Source organism: Perca flavescens, chromosome 8 (assembly GCF_004354835.1).
Source record: "Perca flavescens isolate YP-PL-M2 chromosome 8, PFLA_1.0, whole genome shotgun sequence".
In the NCBI taxonomy this organism is placed as follows: domain Eukaryota; kingdom Metazoa; phylum Chordata; class Actinopteri; order Perciformes; family Percidae; genus Perca; species Perca flavescens.
Window position 1 is genome coordinate 19,221,750 of NC_041338.1, and position 21,110 is coordinate 19,242,859.

General features: G+C 39.4%; 1 protein-coding gene across 2 annotated transcripts; it reads left to right on the forward strand.

Annotated features, from left to right (window-relative positions):
• Window positions 1-3,805: 3,805 nt before the first annotated feature.
• Window positions 3,806-20,000, forward strand: dhtkd1 (dehydrogenase E1 and transketolase domain containing 1). Of its 2 annotated transcripts, XM_028586103.1 has the most exons (17): window positions 3,808-4,256; window positions 4,570-4,722; window positions 5,953-6,164; window positions 6,298-6,492; window positions 6,676-6,945; window positions 8,204-8,375; window positions 8,587-8,785; window positions 9,333-9,645; window positions 9,734-9,818; window positions 9,929-10,068; window positions 11,293-11,443; window positions 11,558-11,664; window positions 15,971-16,135; window positions 16,215-16,297; window positions 16,550-16,716; window positions 18,833-18,918; window positions 19,024-20,000. In XM_028586103.1, exons 1-17 carry the CDS (start codon window positions 4,088-4,090, stop codon window positions 19,123-19,125), a joined length of 2,769 nt encoding a protein of 922 aa, XP_028441904.1. In that variant the 5' UTR covers window positions 3,808-4,087; the 3' UTR covers window positions 19,126-20,000. The 2 variants fall into 2 exon arrangements, with proteins under 2 accessions (XP_028441905.1, XP_028441904.1); XM_028586104.1 differs by lacking the exons at window positions 16,215-16,297; window positions 16,550-16,716; window positions 18,833-18,918; window positions 19,024-20,000 and adding an exon at window positions 13,242-13,356 and having other exon boundaries at window positions 3,806-4,256; window positions 15,971-16,057.
• The last annotated feature ends 1,110 nt before the right edge of the window (window positions 20,001-21,110 follow it).

Sequence of the window (21,110 nt, forward strand, 5' to 3'; positions counted from 1 at the left end):
TCGAAATACATAAATATTCCAAAAAATATATAATATAAAGAGGTACCAAATTTGAAACTGAAAGTGCTCGAGGAAAGTGTTGTGGTTTTGTAAGGAAACATTAAGCACAATTGTGGGAGCTAATCACTTTTGCAGAATGGTGTGTGTGTGTGTGATTATAATCCCCAAATTTTCAAGGTACCACTGATTTCACTTTTTAATATGGGCATGTGCTTTTTACAGTGTGTTTTTTCTATCCAAATGCAATACAATATTCAAAGTGCCATATATACGTCTAGAAACTGCCTACACATCCTTATCAGGCCTTGGTTTAGAGATTGCTGCAGTTCGCCTTTTTTGTCTATTTATGCCAGTGTAATCGAAAGCTCTTGTCACCTGCTCATGTCCCCCCCCTTCTCTTTCTTCCCCCACACCTTGTGTGTTGAGTTATTGGTAAAATGTGTGTTGTGATGTACTCAATTTGAAGAGTTGGTTTAAAAAAAAAAAAAAAATTGTAGATAAACAATAAACTTCCCTATACATTTGAAGTTTAAACCTCTTTCTTAGTGAGTGTGAACACGTGTACTGTAACACTTTGCGATACAAACGATGGGTGACCAGATGTGTCAGGGAATTTGTTTCAAAATCAAAGTAAACAAGCTAAAACTCAAGTTAACAAAAAACGCTCAAGTGCCATGTTAAGATCTTGAAATGATAAAAAATGTGTCAAACACTGAAATGATTGCAGATCTGTGGTTGGTATGCAGTGTATGGTAAAGTGTTACTGTGAATGAATAAAAAAAGCACAATGTACGGTCCACAGCGGTCCTAACAGGAACTTGACTCACTTCAGGGGCTTCCATCACAAATCCCGTTCAAGCTCTAACAATCACTATTTTTTTGTTCTGTTTTCATATTCTGAAGTGCTATTTTTTTTGACAAGTGTGGTCGCTTTGCATCTCTATAGATATTGTCTTGATCTAAAAGAAAAGCGGAAAAAAAAAATCTTTTCCTGTTATTTTTCTTGTCTGATAATCGGTAGGACTTTGTTCATGTTCCACCAATAATTTAATAGATGTTTTATCTTGTCTTGATGAAAGCCAAAGTGGGTGCATCTTGATGTTATCTGTAATATGCATACAGTAGTTTTTTTTTTTTTTTTGTTTTCTTCTGCTCAGTCAATATAAATTTTTTGAAACTGGGTGGGATTTGAAAAAAAAAGATGCACAGGCTTTCCAATTTCTACAACTGGTTGTTCATATGTATTTTGTACCAGTGAAGCTTTTTATATTGGAAATTAAAGAAAAAAAAATTATATTGGAAAAAAAAAATTGTCTGGCCTCTCAATGTGGCCTCGCCTTGACCAGGTCTCGAGTTTGGCCTCTTGGTGGTGTCAAGCAATTTTTGTTTTGTTTTTTTGTCTCTAAAAGATGCCTGATTTTGATTTTACTCAAATCGCTTTGGGTTTCTCTATTCGTTAATCAGTTTCCGGTTTGTTTGTTTTTTTTTTTTTGGGGTGATCCTCTAAATCGTGGTAAGTTTCATGTTAGTATTTGTGCTGTCCACATAGTTTAATGGTCATGAGGATTTCAACAACTTTTGTGGATAATTGTCTTAGTTGAAGAGTTAACTGTTTAGTTTGAGCCTTGCTTTTTACCTGTGTAGAGTTTTCTGATTTTTCCCATAGCGGGGTGTGTAGCCGAAAGACTGTGTTCTTTTTTGGTCAATGTTTGTTCATGTGTGGTGTGTTTCTTTGCCTCTGTCTCCAAATTAAACCATTTCCCCTAATATGGACTGTGTGTCTTTGTGTGTTGTGCTTGTCCAGTGTTGTAAAGGCATTTTACAACCCCCCCCCCCTCCCCCCCCCTCCTCCTCCTCCCTCCCCCAGTGTGTCATGTCTCGCTAACTTGTTTCTCTTCGTTGTGCTTCTCTTTGCTTATTTTTACGCAGTAACCGATTAAGGAAAGCAGGTTTATCTAAAGATTAATGTGAACCTCCAGGTATCTGATGGGTGTGGGGGTGGTGTCATAGGTAATTACTTTGGGTTTCATTTATAAAATGCCATTCTACAGCTAGTTTGGGTTTCTTATACATCTGTGAAGCTGCACCCTGTGTTTACACAAATAAATGAACGTTTCCTGTCAAAAAAAGTTTGATTAGCAGTTAACACCTTGAGTTTAGACTGATGAGTTGATCAACAGAACATTAATGCTTTTATACCTGAAAATGATAGTCATCGGAAATTAATTGGCCATCATTTTGATAAAAGATCAATGATCATTACACTAGTTTCAGCTTCTCAAATGTAAGGATTTGAAGATATTCTCTGTCTTCCATGACATGAAAGAAAATATCTTTTGGTCTTGGATGTTTTTTAGGGGAGAAAACGAGTCCTTTGAAGATGTTAACTTTGGCTCTGCAAAATTGTGAAGAGAATTTTTTTGAACATTTTCTGAAATTTTTATAGACCAAATGATTAATCAATAATGGAAATGATCATTCGGTGCAACCCTGAAAGCAAATGTTTCTAACATTTGTTGGTTCCAGCTTCTCAAATGTGAGGATTTTCTTCTTATGTGTTATTACAATTTTACATTGGATATATTAGGGCTTTAAACCGTTAGTTGGGAAAAAAATCAATTAGAAAACGTCACCTAGAGTTCTGTAAATTATAATGGGTGTTTTCTCCATTTTCTGGCATTTTATAGACAAAATAACAAAAATAATTAGATTGATAAGGTAAATAATTATAAGTTGCAGCCCTATTCCATAGAAAAGCTCCAAAAACCAGGTGAGGGGTGTAAGGGGGATGGTCCAGAGGAATACCCCACTCTGAGAATTTTTGTGAAAGCCCAAATTTGGTGGCCTCTGGCACATTCTAATGCCACTATTCCATCATATACTACTCTTAATAATTGCATATTTTAATTTGCCTACCGGATTGTAAATGTGATGAATTATTGTAAACTAGAATGAGGCTTCTTGTGTGTTTTAGCTCACACAGTCTGTAAATAGCGATTTATATTTTAAGCCACCGATATTCCTGACTGATCAGAACTTTTGTATTTAAGGATAATTAGACCTTATTTATTGTGTTATTTATTGACTCTTTCATTGTAAGTTTTATCAAGACATGCCATAATGATGGTTAATGTAGGCCTATTGTTACAGAAACACACTCATATATCAGGCTACTGCAGGGAGTTCTATGACATGTTTTATTTTAAAAACATGATTGTGGGCATCTGACAGTTTGCATAATTAGTCAATGGCAAAAAAACGTTCTAGGAGTTACAGTAAGGCTGCATTTTCCTCATATGAGATAGTTCTGTTACTTTGACAACATTCCCTGTGTTTGCAGTGCGTCTTAGAGATGGCTCTGCTGTAAAAAGATGCAAATAACAATGTAGCGCTTTCAGAGCAACTTGACGATTGCGTAGTATAGTAATATCAGTTTAAAATGGTATAATAAAGATATTTCTATTGGACAAAGGGAGCCTCACCTATATCAACATGTCCTGCTGCATTGCATCATGGTCTAATAAAAGTGGTGTGGGTAGAGAAACATCAGGAGGCATCTCTGCTTGTTTTATTATACAGTTTCCTCTGTTGTTGAACTGTATGCTATTAGCCTAAGGAGAATTTGAGATAAATTAATAACTAGAAAAAGCAACATATAGAAAAATAGAAAATTGTCAATTTCTTACCAAAACCACATAAAATCCAAATCACGCTTGCCAATGTTGAAATGTGGAGTCTGGAATTTACAATCAACACCTGAACGCAGCACTGATCTTGTTCCTTGACACTTGCGCTACGTCACGGGGCTACTTGAGTTACTTCGGAGTTTTAACTTAAACACGAGGAAATGTATTATCGTGTATTACAAATACAAAAGTAGTGTTTTTTAATAAACCTGAGACAAAAGTAATGAAAACTTAAAAGTGAAAGGTTTACTTATGAAACGTGTAATGTTACATGAACCTCAGCCAATAGGCTTCCGTTGCGTCGTCTCCTCCCATAACGCCTCTCTCTCGGCAGTATGGCCGCCGACCTGTAGCCGTTGGTGTGTGTGGATATAAAGATTATAGTTTTACACTTTCAAACAATGTCGGCCGTACTTTTCCTTAAAAAGTCGTTGAGCCAACTGCCACCGAGTGTCGCTCGGCAGGTGGTCGGCTGTTGTTATCACACCGAGAAAGGTGTTTACGGATACCGACCCAAACTGACCGAGAGCCACCACAAGTTAAGCGACCGCATCGCAGCACTGAATCAAGGTCAGTATGGGATTCATTTGTTGTGTGCATAATTTAACATCACCCGATAAGAAGAGGAGGAGCTCAAGTAACGCTACTGACTAAGAGACGTGCATTGATTTTAGTTTATAATATAATTGTATTCCAGTATTCTTTGTGTAAAATATTTTTCCATTTAAATTGTCACTTGGCTCAGTGTTGATTCATAGAGGATGGTTGTTGCAGTTAACGTTAGCCGAAGTTGACATTACACCCAGTGGCTGACACTGAAGTGTGTTTCGGAACAGGATTAGCTAACCCTAACCCATGCTGACAGCGGCCTGTTGTCTTGCAGATCATGGTCTTGCCCGTCTGGTGGAGGCATACAGAGCACATGGACACAAAGCTGCTAAAATTAACCCCTTACTACCCCAACAGCCTGTTGCTCACAGCGTCCCGGAGATAAACCTGCTGACTGGCACCATCACAGGACCACTCAACACCTCAGGTAACTGTTACATGACAGCTGTGGATGGAGACCTACAGAAAGCATGCAGAAAGCATGCAGAAGTTGGGATAATGACAATCTCTCCTCCTTGTAACCTTGTTTTATTACTTGTATACATGCAACATTATGTCATTATTATATTTATTCACATTTTCTCATGCTTTGCAGGGTAAACGTCACTGATAGGTTTCATTGATTGTGGTAGAAGTTTAGATCCTTCAATCTAGTTATGGTAGTATTACAACATGTAAAAATATTCCCATACGTGGCCAGGTTGGTTCAGTGGTTCGAGCAGGCGCACATGTACCTGGAGGTACATGTGCGCAGTGGTTCGAGTCCGACCTGGGACGATTTCCTGCATGTCTTCCCCTTCTCTCTCCCCTTTCTCACCTAGCTGTCCTGTCAATATATATATATATATATACACGCACACACACACACACACACACACACACAAGTACAATGTATGTATTCAAAATCATACTGATGTTAGTAAAAGTATGTATCAGCAAATAAAGTTTCAAAAGCTGTGTGATTTATTACTTTTAACTTTTATAGAAAGTTTGTCAGTTATTACAATGTATCATATTTTATCATTTGTATGTAAAATAATTGTAAAATAATACACCTGTCCAATAAATGTAGAGGAGTAAAAAGATATACAATATTCCTTTAAGTGTAGTGGAGTAGAACTTTAAAGTAGCGTTATATTAAAGCATTCAAGTAATGTACAAGTATGTCAAAATTGTATTTAATTGCAGTACTTGAGTAAATGTATTTAGTTACATTCCACCACAGTTAATTGTAATGTAGGTCTGTTGCCAAGTGAAAATGTAACTCTGAAAGAACAAATTTACAAAAACCTGGTAAACGTTCTGAAACGGTGTATTCTTCTATCTTTTCTAATGTTAAATTATCAGAGTATTTGGCGAAGTGCTATACAAAGTACTGTGATTTTATTTAGTTGTACATTTTATTGTTTTATAAACCTAAGGATGGAAATTGTTGGAGGATGGTGTTACCTTTCCGCTGATGTTAAAATAAAAAAATTGAAAAGTCAGGTAGTTGATTTTATTCACCAGTTACACCATGTATAGAATAGTCCTTGATTAGATAAGATTAGACTAAAGACTTTGGTGCTCTCAGTCCTGAGGAGTAAAACATGAAAAACAGCGCTCCCCTCTGTTCACTTGTGGGTGTTATCACGGCTCATTCAATGTGCTTCTGTAGGTCTACGGCACATTGGCAAAGCGGAGGCTTCAGTGGAAGAGGTTCAGGCCTACCTGGAAGAAGCCTACTGTGGCCACCTGTCCGTGGAGACCAGCCAGCTGAGCAGCCTCGACGAGAGGGAGTGGTTTGCTGACCGCTTTGAGGAACTCAGGAAAAATAATTTCTCCACAGAGGAGAGGAGGCAGCTGGCCAAGATCATGCTGGAATCTCAGGTAGGTCCAAGAAGAAAGAGGAGGGCGCAAAAAATGTACTGTCTTAATTGACAGATCTTATCACGTTTTTTTTTGGTAATGTCGTGTATTTTTAATCCATCTGTTTCTTTACTTTTTCTTTCACGGCCTATAGGAATTTGACCACTTTTTGGCCACCAAGTTTGCTACTGTGAAGCGTTATGGAGGAGAAGGAGCAGAGAGCATGATGGCCTTCTTCTACGAGCTTTTCCACCAGTTGGCCCACAGCGGAGTCACTGACATTGTCATCGGCATGCCCCACAGAGGCCGACTTAACCTCCTGACAGGCCTGCTGAAGTTCCCACCAGAGGTTAATTAGCCTTAGACAGCCACATGTACTTTCAAATTATCTGTGACCTGACAAGATTAGATTGTTTATTTTGCATGACTGTAATCAGCAGCACAAGTAAACCGAAAGTCACAGCCAGCAGACAAATTAACAAGGGTAAGATAACATAAACCCACACTGTTCTTCCATCATTTTTCTCTCTAGCTCATGTTCCGTAAGATGCGAGGCCTCAGCGAGTTCCCCGACACCTCGCCTGCCATCGGTGACGTTCTCTCCCACCTCACCTCCTCGGTGGAGCTGGATTTTGGAGCTGGACACCCTCTTCATGTGACCATGCTGCCCAACCCATCTCATCTCGAGGCGATCAACCCCGTGGCTCTTGGCAAAACCAGAGCCAGGCAGCAGCTCAGGCAGGAAGGAGACTATTCACCTGAAGACAACGCCCAGCCGGGGGACCAAGTCGTCTGTCTGCAGGTACACAAAAACTAATACACACATGCAGTCAATAGGTTTAACTTTACAAGAAGAGGAAGAACAACATAATACCTTGCCTTTATTTAATAACCACAATCCAATGGGGGAGAATGTGGTTAAATTATACATTCCCCCATAATCTGAAATTAATTGATAAATCAAAACAAATTGTGATGAAATGTGGTGGACTATTGTATTCATTTTGGAGTTTCATAAAACATATATTTTTTGTTGTTGTGATTAAATCTTTATCACTCATTACTAGAGGGCAAAGCAAATGTATCCAGTTACACTATGTCAGTGATCAGCCCATGTTAAGGAAAAACTCGGGAGCTGCTTAACTTCTGGATACATGAAGGTTCAAGAGAATTAAGGTTTTACACATAAGCATTTATTGATGTTAATTGAGGAGAGATAAAGGTAGACAGTACAGTTTAACAGTCTCGTCCTCAACTCTGAGGTTCTGTGCCTTTTGGCTGATGCATATATCAAGTTTGTGTTATAACAAGAAATTGATGGCGCCAAAATAAAAGATGGTCACCTTTTTAGCCTAGTTCTGAGATGTATGCCAAACTGTGGCAGGCCCCTTTACCCTGTTAACACCGACCTCCAAAAGGAGACAGTCCTGGAACAAAACATTCCCTTATCATACAGCTGTCTAGATTTTGAGGCTGTAGAGACACAGAACATATTCATATATGAAGAGGTGTAGTTATTAAAGACTGGCCGAATGGCGTCGTCCCCTGACCTGTGACCTATGAATGACCTAATGTGTCTAAGCTTTGCCTTTGTCTCATCTTACCATAACATAGTGTTTCTGTAAATTCCACCACAGCCCATGCATGCATATATATGTCACTGCATATAAAGTATTCTTATTCTTCTTCTTTTAGTACCACTATCTGCAGTAATTAGCCGCCCAAAAGGAGCCATTATTTTTTTCTTTTGTTTCTCCAGTCTTTCAATCACCTCCCTTTTACTGTCCATCAAAACATTTGACTATTTTTAAAGCATTTTTTTCAATAACCAATATACTTACTGGAATACTAGAATAAATACAATTTCCACTGTTTCCTACAAAATGTGGATCTCCAATAATAGACCTCTAAATGTCTTCATTACTCTTCTATTCTGATCCGGGGTTCATACTTAGCAGGAGGTGATGACACTTAACCTCTCTGGGCCTTGTTAAAGAAGTCCTTATCCAATCGTCCTGCGGTTTTACTAAAAGCTCAAGACTCTGTTGTCTTCTCCACAGGTCCACGGTGATGGCGCTTTCCCTGGCCAAGGGATTGTTCCAGAAACATTGACCCTTTCAAACCTCCCTCACTACAGAGTCGGTGGGAGCATCCATCTCATTGTGAACAACCAAGTGGGTTACACCACTCCATCCGAGAGAGCGAGATCCTCTTTGTACTGTAGTGATGTTGGTCAGTGAAACACTACTTTCTTATCAAGCATAGACATCTCTGTTGAATTATATTTGCAAATGTGCCTTTGTGCAAATTTAAAGTATTTGAAAAGGTGAAACCTATTTGAATTGTCTAAGTGTGGTAAGAAATATGTTTTTTAAAATATTACTTGACACAGGTCATGTATCCTGTTTATAATTCGAAAGTTATGGTCAAATTTGTTACACAGGTAAGATGGTGAACTGTGCTGTGATCCACGTAAACGGCGATGATGCAGAGGAGGTGCTGCGGGCCACTCGGCTGGCTGTGGACTACCAGAGGCTTTTTAGGAAAGACGTCATTGTAGACCTGATCTGCTACCGTCAGTGGGGCCACAACGAGCTGGACGAGCCTTTCTTCACTAACCCAGCCATGTACAAGATCATCCGGTCAGTTATATTTACCTTGTTTACTTTGTATCACAACGTATTTTCACTTTAAAGGTTACCGTAGCATATACAGCATATTTCTCAGGGTTCTTTAGCAGGTGATAAAACTCTCTTGACCGCACACTCGCACACAACCTACGCCCTAAGTTATTCCTTAAAAGAGTTACTTGTGTAACACATTTTAGTTTAAAGAACATCTTAAAAATACATTTAAAAAACAAAAATCTCCCAATGCACAGCAGGAAGTCCACTTAGCGAGCCGTGGAAACCCTGCAAGCGGAGCCGATGGGAACGGTACCACTGGAAGTTGCATCTTGACTGACATAAGAAATTGTTTTGAGTGTCTTTAAATTCCATTTGGAGATTTCAAGATTTTCTTTTTGATTTTTTTTCCAACATAGAGTAAAACTAAGAAAGTTTGTTTGCCTGAAGCAATTGGGAATCATTTGTATAGCTTAAAAAAAAAAATAGTTTGTTCCCCCACAGACATATTGTGTAATATACTGGTGAATGACACAGACATTGTCATATTGTTGCATCCTCACAGATCCCGTAAGAGCGTCCCCGACTACTACTCCGACCAGCTCATCTCTGAGGGTCTGATGACCGATGTCGAGCGTGATGCAATCAAGTCCCAACACTACGGCATGCTCAACGACAAGCTGTCTAACATGACCCTGTACAGCCCTCCACCCACCAACCTGCAGGGCCGCTGGGGGGATCTGGTGGAACCCCAGGCCAGAGTCACCACCTGGGACACAGGCGTTCCCATTCCCCTGCTGCAGTTTGTAGGAGCAAAATCTGTGGACATCCCTGAGCAAATCCAGCTGCACAGCCACCTTGGAAAGACCCATGCACAGGTGGACCATCGTCTCTGTAATTTCTGTTGGATTGTCTGTTGTTGACACGGCAGCAGCTAGATGATGTTTTCCTCCTGTGTGAACTCAGGCTCGGTTAAACAAGTTAGAAGAAGGGACCAAACTGGACTGGTCCACAGCAGAGGCCTTGGCTTTCGGCTCTCTCCTCTCCCAAGGTCAGTGTTAAGCAGAAAATATAAGTTTCTTGGAATATTTATTTATGATTGCTTATTTATTATTGCTGTCAAGAAATGGATTTGTAGATTTAAAATGATTGTTGTTACAGGCTTTAATATTCGAATCAGCGGACAGGATGTTGGAAGAGGCACGTTCAGTCAGCGACACGCCATGGTGGTGTGTCAAGACACTAATGACATGTACATCCCTCTGAACCACATCAGCCCGCAGCAGACAGGCTTCCTGGAGGTAAAATCCATATAAAACAGATAAAACATCAGTGTGAACACAATCTGTTTAAAGCATGACATATTCATATCCTTAATTCTTAAATTAAAGCTGCAAGCAGCGTTGGACGGGCCCTCGCACCTTTGCGCACGTCAGGGTTACCGGCAGATGCCGCTCCTTTCTGCCCGCAAACCGTCACCACTGGAAAAAGGAACTCTCTGCTGAGTTTAGTGATACCTCACACAAGAGTCTACGAGAAATGGGTCTTTAGTTATGAAAGGGGCGTGGCTAAAGCATAGGAAAACAACCAATGAAAAAGGAACTCTGCTGAGTTCAGTGATACCTCACACAAGACTCTATATCAAACGGTTCATGAGTTATGAAAGGGGGCGTGGCCAACATGTGGTCAAAATGCAGGGGGGCAGCTCAGTATTACATCTAGACCACACATTGTAAATGGCATGTAAATCGGATAAGTTTTGTCATATAAGGCTAATTTCCTGTTGCCAGCAGGGGGGCTGCTATGACTCGAGTCAATATTGGCCTGTAGATGTCCTCAGGCCTGGACCCTTATCGATCACGAGAAATTTCAGGCAGATTGGACAATGTACACTGGAGTTACAACAACTTCATCGATAAATGCTCAAAATGGCCGCCACGCCCACACCGTTTGATAAAAAGTCTTGCTTTTAATAACTTCTCATCTTATGGTCTTAAGATGGCACGAACCTAATTTGAAGTCGATTGGATGAAATCTCTAGGAAAGAGTTCATTAAAATATGATGCGTGGAAATGGCCAAAAATGCACTAATAAGGCACAGTCAATTCAAAATGGCGGACTTCCTGTTGAGTTTAGGGCAGGGCTCCAAGAGGCTTTTTTGTACGTCTTGCCATGATAAATACAGTATGTGTGCCAATTTTCATTTTCATTAGTCTATCTGAAACGTACAGCAGGAGCTCAATTATTATTTTTTTCTGGTGAGTTTCTGAGCATGTTTTGGCCCTCAAAAAGACGATTCATTTGTTGGAATAATAATTTCTTCAGTTTTAATAGGGCATTTGCGTGTGTGTGTGTGTGTGTGTGTGTGTGTGTGTGTGTGTGTGTGTGTGTGTGTGTGTGTGTGTGTGTGTGTGTGTGTGTGTGTGTGTGTGTGTGTGTGTGTGTGTGTGTGTGTGTGTGTGTGTGTGTGTGTGTGTGTGTGTGTGTGTGTGTGTGTGTGTGTGTGTGTGTGTGTGTGTGTGTAGGTGTGTAACAGCCCACTGTCTGAGGAGGCGGTGCTTGGATTTGAATATGGTATGAGTATCGCACAGCCGAAGCTCCTTCCAATCTGGGAGGCTCAGTTTGGAGATTTCTTCAATGGAGCGCAGATCATCTTTGATACCTTCCTCACTGGAGGTACACTCTGACTACACTTGTTCTATCAACAGATTCACAATTACTCTTTTTTTTTTTATCATATATTTCTGGAAATTTCTTCACACATCAGATGTGAAACTGCTGTGTCCCCAGGTGAAGCCAAGTGGCTGTTACAGAGTGGGATGGTGATCCTGCTGCCTCACGGCTATGATGGAGCCGGACCCGAACACTCATCCTGCCGTATGGAGCGCTTCCTCCAGGTCTGTGGGACTGAAATATAAAGTCAGTCAAATGTCAGTTTTTTGAGCACTTTGTGATTTTGTGTTGATAGCCATGTCAACATCCCAGTTGTAATTAGAAATGGGAGACGAATATGTCAGACTTGGCACTTAAAGGGGCGCTATGCAGTTCAGAGATGGGGACTCGAGTCGCACTTAAGTCGCACAAACAGCTGACTTCAGACTTGACTTGGACTCGACCCAAAAGACTTGAGACTCGAGCTTTGAGACTCGTCAACAACATGTTTTCATGCAATTATTGCTTTTTAAATTTAAATTTATTCATGTGTTTCTATTTTCTTTTATTGGCGCATATACGTTGAGGAAACATGACGAGCTACATGTCCCCTGCCCTTTGCCATAATATGCAACGTAGTGCATGCGTTATGCCTTATGTGCGTGCACTCGCATATAAAAAAAAGTACATTGACGATGGCGACACAAAGTCCTCCCAGAGTTGTGCCTTTTGTCATTAGTTTTGCTTTCAATAACTTGGTAAACAGTGGCAGTAAGCCAATAGCTACATGCAAGGTGTGTGGCACCAAGATAAATGATGCCGGATCAACGCCGAACTTCATCAGGCATCTCAAAACGCACCTAAATAGGTCAGTCACTCACACGCTAATGTGAAAGAGACGTTACATTTAGCATATATCGTCACAGGTAACAAGCTAACCATCACAAAGTTTCAAGTTTATTTGTCACATGCATAGCCATACAATTATAACAAGCAGTGAAATGCATTCCTGACTCCACTCCAATGTCCTATCTCATAGCTAATGACATACTTAAATTTATAGAATGATATCAAGTTAAAACATAAGTTAATAATAAACTACAAATAAAAATATACCACCCATATACCCCTACTCATAACTACAATAAAACCTTATACTACTAAAGTACTCACTAAAGCAGATCAAGGGCTTAAAGTGCAAGGTGCATTGAGCAGTTTGTCATGTTTTGATTCAGGAGCCTAACGGCTTGTGGATAAAAACTCCTCCTGAGTCTTTCCATATTTGCAATGATGCTCCTGAATCCACAAGTGTTGTGCTAATGCTGGGAACAGGCACATTGTATCTTTATAGTTGTATCCATATGATGTGACAGACTTAGGTTAATATTTCACCAGGTCCGAGGGCTAGAGGGATGTGTTAAGTAGACCCCATAAAGTTATCCTACAACTGATTTTAATACTGTACTGTCTGGATGGTAGCTACAGGACATGCTTTGAATTCATAAGATTTAACAATACAGTGTTAGGCACAGATCAGATGGCCAGAGACTTGAGACTTGACTTGGACTTGTGGCAAAACACTTGAGACTCGACTTGGACGCTTTTTGTTCGCAGGTTTCTCTATCTACAGCTTCAGAATAGATATTTGGCAACACTGTCGTAAAAACTCGTTGGCGACTCCCATCTTCTCCCTCTGGTCATGTGCATTTGTTTTCAAAGAAGAAGGCAAACGCACTGAGCCATGTCCTCTGAGGTTTTCTCGAAATATTACCCTTCTCTCCCAGGTGCGTAACATTATTCTTTTTTCCTACATTGGCCTTAGAACGCTGTCGGAGCAGAAGCAACTGGCATTTGCCAACATCCAGCTGACAAGAAACTCTGTGGCAGATAAAGTTTCTGATCAAAGATACTTTCAAGTGCAACAGCAAAAACGCCAGGTCAGCATCGGATTTGCAGGCTTCCGTTTGTCTCAGTTCTCACCATTCAGAAAACGCAGGTCCGATGTTTACTCGTGTCTGACTCCTCGCTCTGTCAGTCTGCCGTTTCCTCTTTTCTCTTTTCCTCCGACAATGCTTTCCTAGCTTTCTGCTTCTTTTTTGCTGGCTCAGCCATGACAATAGTGTGAAAAACTCCATCACTACCTTGTTCTTATAGCTAGCCGGTTACTGGATGCGGGCGTGTAACGGCGTGTATGTGTGCAGTTCCGTGAAGCAATTCGTCACGAGACCTGATATCACGCAATACTCCATAATGCTGAGGCTGGCAGCTCGCCAGCCCAAAGTTGCAAGGGTGGTTTTTCCGCTCACAGGCGCTAGGGGGAAGCGAGATGACCACCTTTCAACCCGTAAAAAGTCATATAACCATTCCAATGACTCTGAAGCTGTTCAGTTAAGGTAAATTTAGCTGAAAAAACTGCATAGTTCCCCTTTAATATTACGTTGCTGCCTGAAAATCAAACATGGACGCCTCAGGTCAGCCAAAGTCGTTTAAGGTAGTAAAATCTAAATGTAATGGATATAGTGCTATGTTGTCAACAAACGGTATTTCTTATCCCTCACACAACTACTATGCCATAACCGGTGTAATCAATAACAAATCAACAGAGCTAATGTCTCTTAATTGTCCATTAGAAATCAGCAGACAAAACACATCAGATTGAGGCTGTGTCTGAAATCACTCTTTTCTCCCTCTGTAATAGGCACACTGTAGTTTATTAATTGAGACACTTAACCTATTAGCATTCTTAGCATCTCTTTTTTTTTTTTAAGGGACAGGGGATGTTCACAAAATGTTGACAAAAGGTTAACCGTATTTGCCACATAAAAGTGGTCTAGATCATCTGCATCTAAAGATTAATGTAAGATGGAGCGCAGCACTGTCAAGTCTGACTTTTTTTGTCATAAATTGTAATAAAAATGAATGAATTAAAATAAATTGTGGAAGTGTATAAGGGCTTAGAACATTATAATGGAACATGATAGTCATTCCCATGCTCACTTAGTCTCATAAGTTGTTGCAGCAACTTTTGGGTTGTTACCATTTGTTACACAGATCTGGTGCTATATTTAACAATTTTAACCAATTGAGAATTGATAAAAATGGTCACAAATTCCTCCAAAATACCACATTAAGACATCAAGACCTTGAGCAACACCATAGAAAATTCATGCTGTGATTTGGGATCCAAAACTTTTGATATTTGGAGATTTCTGCAAGAATTGCATTTTTTGGCAATTGGATGGCGAGCACTTCTCTTCTAGAAACGGCTCAAGTTTCAAAAAAATGTCTCACTACGATGAAATGGCTATTTTGGGGACATTATCACACCTGAATAAAATTGGACTCATAGAATCCACACGAGTCTCAGATTATAGAGACCCAATATAGGCAATTCTAAGACTGTTTAGGGACCCCAGTTTGCGGAAATATTAAAATACACCATTTCAGAATAGGTGAAAATAACATTTGTACTGTATGAGAAAAACTGCATGGGATTAGCATAAAGTGGGCATATCTTTAAAGTGGACACTCATGGGTAACCATAGAACCCATTATCATTGAGATTGTTTGGAAAATATGCCATATGCATTAACGTTGTTGAATATCTCAATAACGATATTACTTGCGATAAATAAACCGATGATACAGTGTACTCAGTTCTGCATTTCTGTTGCTTTCAGAATTCTGCTCAAATACAACCAAATGCTTGTTGAATTTAAAACAAATAAAAGGAAATAATTTTTAACATTCTTTTATTGAACAAATTTAAAATTGAATTGAACATAAAAGGCACCACTTAAAAAAGAATGACAGTTACATTTTAATTTGCAGTTTTCCACTATTTTCTTTCAACGCACACAAAAAATCTCGTAGTGCGATATGTTGCAGCCTTTTGTGATATGTATATTGCGCTAGTTGATATCGCGATGATGATTTAAAAAAAACAATATTGTGCAGCTCTAGTTTATTGTTTATTATGGATTCCCATTAGTCATCACCGTAGTGAAGATTATTCTGCCTGGGGTCCAACTCAAGACAAACATAAACAAATATTATAATATAAGATATCTTGAGGTCAGAGGTCAAGGAACCCCTGTAAAAATGGCCATGCCAGCTTTTTTTATCGCTAAAATTAAGCCACACTGGAGCATTATTTAGACCACTTCCCGACAAGCTAGCATGTCATGGTTGGTACCGATGGATTCATCTAGTTTCATATGATGTCAATATCTTCACTCTAGCTTTAAAATAGAGCCTGCTACAGCCTCTGAACGACGGTATATCAGCCGGGCCCGTTGGCGGGCTGTCGGATCATTAAGAGGTTAAGAATCATCGTTATTTTGCGTCGTCACTGACCACTTTAGTGTCACACGATCGTAATCTTTTGATTTTGATTAGTTTTTTAAAGCTCTGTTCTCTCTGCCGTTATTTGTTAACTGCTTTACAGATTTACGTTTGAATGTTTCTTACCTGGCTGTGTGTGTGTTCAACCAGCAGCTGTTTTTACCTGAATTGTAAATGATTGCTTACTTGTCCTGTTTTGTCTCTTAGATGTGTGACAGTAAAGAAGAGGGTGTGGACGGTGACAACGTGAACATGGCCGTGGTCAACCCAACCACTTCTGCTCAGTACTTCCACCTGCTGAGGAGACAGATGATCCGGAACTTCCGCAAACCTCTCATTGTGGTTGGACCCAAGACACTGCTCAGATTTTCTGTAAGCACTGTAGAAACATTTAACATTTCCAACTCCCTTTCACAGATATTTGGCTGAATAATGTGTGTTGTTTTCACAGGGGGCAGCGTCCAGTCTGACTGCAATGACACCAGGAACATCTTTCAGACCAGTGTTGGGTGATACTTCAGTCCCAGCAGAAAGGTAAGGAAGTCGCAACGTCTAATTATTAAAAATGTATTCTGTAGTGTGTCCTAAATGTGGTGAAATATATTTAAAGAAATAATTCAAATTGCAAGGCTTCAGATGTCAATGCAGCGTTCATAGACTACTTTTCTTAAGAGTTTTGTCATTGGTTGTTTTGAATAGTCCTTTTAGAAAAACTTGCTTAACGTGGAAGACGCTTAAAAAAGCATAACCCATACATTAAGCCCGACCATTTTTTATGCTACGCAGTGTCCAGAAGGTGGTGCTGTGCTCAGGGAAACATTACTATGCCCTGCTGAAACAGAGGGAGACATCAGCAGCCAACCAAAACACAGCACTCATCCGTGTGGAGGAGCTATGTCCGTTCCCACTGGACGCTCTGCAGCAGGAGCTCAAGAAATACCCCAACGCCAAAGGTACGTGTCGGACCTCCACCTACCATTAGTACGCATACTGACTTTATAAGTGCCATCACAACAACAGTTTGTTTTCAGTCCGGTCATTGACGAAAAGTTGATTTCTGAATGTTTTGTTTAGGTTGTTGTATGCACTGCTGTAGAAAAACAATTACAAAAGCATCTCCTTAAGTGAGTCATATAAGTTGAATGCCACTGAGCGGTGTGTGGCAACTTCAATGGTCTGACAGTTGCCACTATTATTACTGAGTTCTCAAGAAAACATTACACATCTCACAAAGAAACCAGTAATCTGTCAAACAAAAATCTAAAGTATGAAGCTTCGACAGACTGTTAGTTACTGCAGGGCTATTGTATCAAGTGTCTCTGTTATTTTGTCCACCCTCTGAAGCTCATTGAGTGTCCATCTAGACTTTGACTGGGATTTTTTCATTTTGTTAATTTTAAGACTTTCCAAGCCTGAGAAACTAAAGGCTATCAGTGTCAAAATCCTTGTCTTTACCCATCATTCTTTGAATTTGTGGGTTGTTAAGTGTGTTTACTGAAGAGGATTTTTGCTCTTCTAAAGAACTGCAACACAGTTACGGCACATCAGAAGAGGAGGATGCTGTTTCACATAGAGAGCTTCTCCCAATAAAGGAGCGTGTAGGATTTAGCTACTTTCCAAGTGTGTCTGAGAACCTACGGTAAAAGAAACGCAAAAGGCCCTCTCTAGAGCCTGTGTTCGGTTTGTCCGTTTTAGGCTACTGTAAAAAGATGGCGGTGGAATGTGACGTAACGTATTTAAGAAGGTGGAATCGGAGAATTTGTAACGGATTAATCGATTATCAAAATAGTTGGCGATTAATTTAATAGTTGCAGCTCTAGTTTAGATATGAGGGGCTTATTCTAAGATAATTAAACCATGAATATTATGAATATTTTCCATTTCTGCCAATATATCCCTCCTAATCCTACACACTGCTCTTTTAACTTTTACCAGCACAACAGTATATGTACTTGCATCACTGTAGGCGCCGATATACTTGCTTTTAACTATGCGCTTGCGTATGTAAGATGGCTGCCACGCGTATTCTGTGTTCCTTTTGAAGTGTAGTTTGTGCATGTCTTCAGAAATTAGTGCTAGTGGATATACGTTTAATCCTCAAAGTACAAGGCAAGTATGTGAACAATGCCGTTTGCGTCACAGCCACCACTTGTCTATGCGTACACATTGTTTAAAAGCAATCGGCTTTTGATTGTTTATCGGCGCCTTAAAGGTTCTCCCTTATCCGATTAGATATAATTTAATCGTTTTAAAAATCGTCAGTGCTGTTCAACCCTCCCCATTCAGTCAAATAGTTTGCCTCTCAAATTTGAGTCTGAATTTGTCTTCATCTAATTGGAAATGTTTGGCAACGGCAGCTAAAAACAAAAATAGAAGAGCTCCAACACAAATATTTACATTCTCAATGAATCTGCTGATTATGTTTAGGACCAATCAATCAATACTTTGGTTTCTGAAATGTTCAAACGACCATCACAATTTTCCAGCATCCAAGGTGACATATTATATTGTCGGACTAGCTGTCCAACAACCGAGGATATTCAAATTTACTATAAGAGACTCAGAAAACCAGCAATATTCATATGAGAAGCTGGAACAATTAATCTATTATCAAAATTGTTGCTGATTATTTTTCTGTAAAACAACATTCCAGCCTAAAACATTTTTAAAAGTATTCTGCTACATCCTTTATTATTATTATTATTATTATTATTATTATTATTATTATTTATAATCCCTGTCAAGACAAATGGCTGTGAACCGCTTGAAATACTGTTGAGTGAAGGTACTGTATGTTTCAAGACGGAAGTTTGTTATTTGCGTTATTACAAATGTCATTTGAAAAGTGACATTTAAAAAGTTCAGGTTTCACTTCGGCTCTCTATTTCATTGTTCTCACCTCCACAAACACACTGAAGCAAATCTAGTTTCAGGTGGATCTAGATCAAACCCTCTGTGGTCAAAAGGGCAAAAGAGAAAAACTCCCTAGACAAAAACTACACAGACAAAACACTGAGTGTCCTCTTTTACTTTCAATGTGATTTAATGTTTAAAAAAATTCCCTGACAGAGTTTATTTGGAGTCAGGAGGAGCCCCAGAACATGGGTCCCTGGTCTTTTGTAGCACCCAGGTTTGAGAAGCAGCTGGCCTGCAAGGTGAGTAGTCAAATCAAATAATATAATCTATAATATGAAGCCTAATGGTTCTGAAATGAATTGTTAATATTACACATACTAGAGCATCTCTTCTATCTTTCTCAGCTTCGATTAGTGAGCCGACCTGCTCTGCCCGCCCCTGCTGTCGGTATCGGGACTCTCCATCACCAGCAGCAGGAGGCCATCCTCACCGCTACCTTCTCCTAAGACTCAACAAGACTGGGAACTAAAATAACCAGTAAACTAGCACCACACTACATGCTGGTATTTGCTGTGGTCCTCCAAACCATTGTTGCTAAATGTGCTGCAAGGCAAATACACGGTACCTTTTAGACAATGTGGATGTTGCATTTAAAAAAAAAAAAAAAAACCCACCCACAAGCAGTGTGCAATACTGTACATGCAAGACCACACGTAATGCTTAATAATATAACAAACACAGGTTTTAATTATCATGTTTATGGTTTGAAAGAAATGCCTGAATTCATGTCTGCCTGTTTCTAAAGTTCCCCACTATGCCACTATTACTATGCCTGTATTTTATGTGTTCAGTGGCAAGGCACAATGGCAACTGTGAATCGAGGCCTTAGAGACCGTGTTTACAATGTGATGGAAGCCCTGTTAGCTGACCATCGTATTTGTAGCACTGGGGATTGCATCTTATCTGTGTCAAACCAGTTCGAGCTCCACGTTTTAGGAATCAAAACTGTCTGCACAAGTTTTCTATTTCTTTTGTCTTTTTTTTTTTTTTTTTTTTTTTTTTACTGTTCTGAACAGAAAATATCAGTATAGGTTGTTAGAAATATGTGTAAAATATTTCTGCAAGAACAGGGAGCACTTGAACTGGATTTCTGAAAAGACAAAAAAAGAGATGTCTAGATTTTGACTGTTGAATGCTTATCCAACTTTGAGTTATGTATTTGGACATTTCATGGTACAAATTTAAGCTAAGAAATACTTGATTATTATGTAATCATTGTTCAAACTAAGACTTCAATTCAAAAATAAAGGGCTAATGTAAATAAAGCAAATCAGATGGATTTTAAATGGAAGTATTTTCAAATAAATATATTTTCACGTCATGTTTCGTTTCTCCTAATCTTGTGCTTGTATAAATGCCTGTTAAGTTTGACTTAATGTAATATGAAAATAGGTTATTATTTATATATATATTTATATTGTGTTTTTATTCCACAAAGTCTTTATTGTCAAAACCTGGAACAATCATCAGGGAATTCTCCCGGTGCTCCCTGTAGCCAGTCCAGACTTGAGACCCAGTGGACATAAGTCTTAGACAGGTGTGAAAAAATGCTGTAAACTCAGAATGCTTTCAAAAATATAAAATTGTTTATTTTTCTCAATTTACAAAATGCAAAGTGAGCGAACAAAAGTGTATATTTTGAAAAAGCACAAAGAAACGGGCAACGTTGAGGATCGTAGACGTGGTGGTCAGCCAAGGAAACTTAGTGCAGCAGATGAAAAACACGTCAAGCTTATTTCATTTCCTTGCAAAACAAGGGGTGTTATGCATGGCGGAAAAAGAACACAGCATTCCAAGAAAAACACTTGCTACCTACAGTAAAATTTGGTGGCGGTTCCATCATGCTGTGGGGCTGTGTGGCCAGTGCAGGGACTGGGAATCTTGTTAAAGTTGAAGGTCGCATGGAATCCACTCAATATCAGCAGATTTTGGAGAACAATGTCCAGGAATCAGTGACAAAGTTGAAGTTGCGCCGGGGCTGGATCTTTCAACAAGACAACGACCCTAAACACTGCTCAAATTCTACTAAGGCATTCATGCAGAGGAACAAGTACAACGTTCTGGAATGGCCATCTCAGTCCCCAGACCTGAATATTATTGAAAATTTGTGGTGTGATTTAAAGCGGGCTGTCCATGCTCAGAAACCATCAAACCTGACTGAAATGGATATGTTTTGTAAAGAAGAATGGTCCAAAATACCTTCTGCCAGAATCCAGACTCTAATTGGAAGCTATAGAAAGCGTTTAGAGGCTGTTATTTATGCAAAAGGAGGATGCACAAAATATTGAGTTAATTATTCTTTTGTGGTGCCTAAATGTATGCACATGCCTAGTTTAGTTTAAATAATTCTTGCACACTTTCCATAAATCATATAAACTTTATTTCACTTCTCAAATATCACTGTGTTTGTCTCCTATATGATATATTTAAC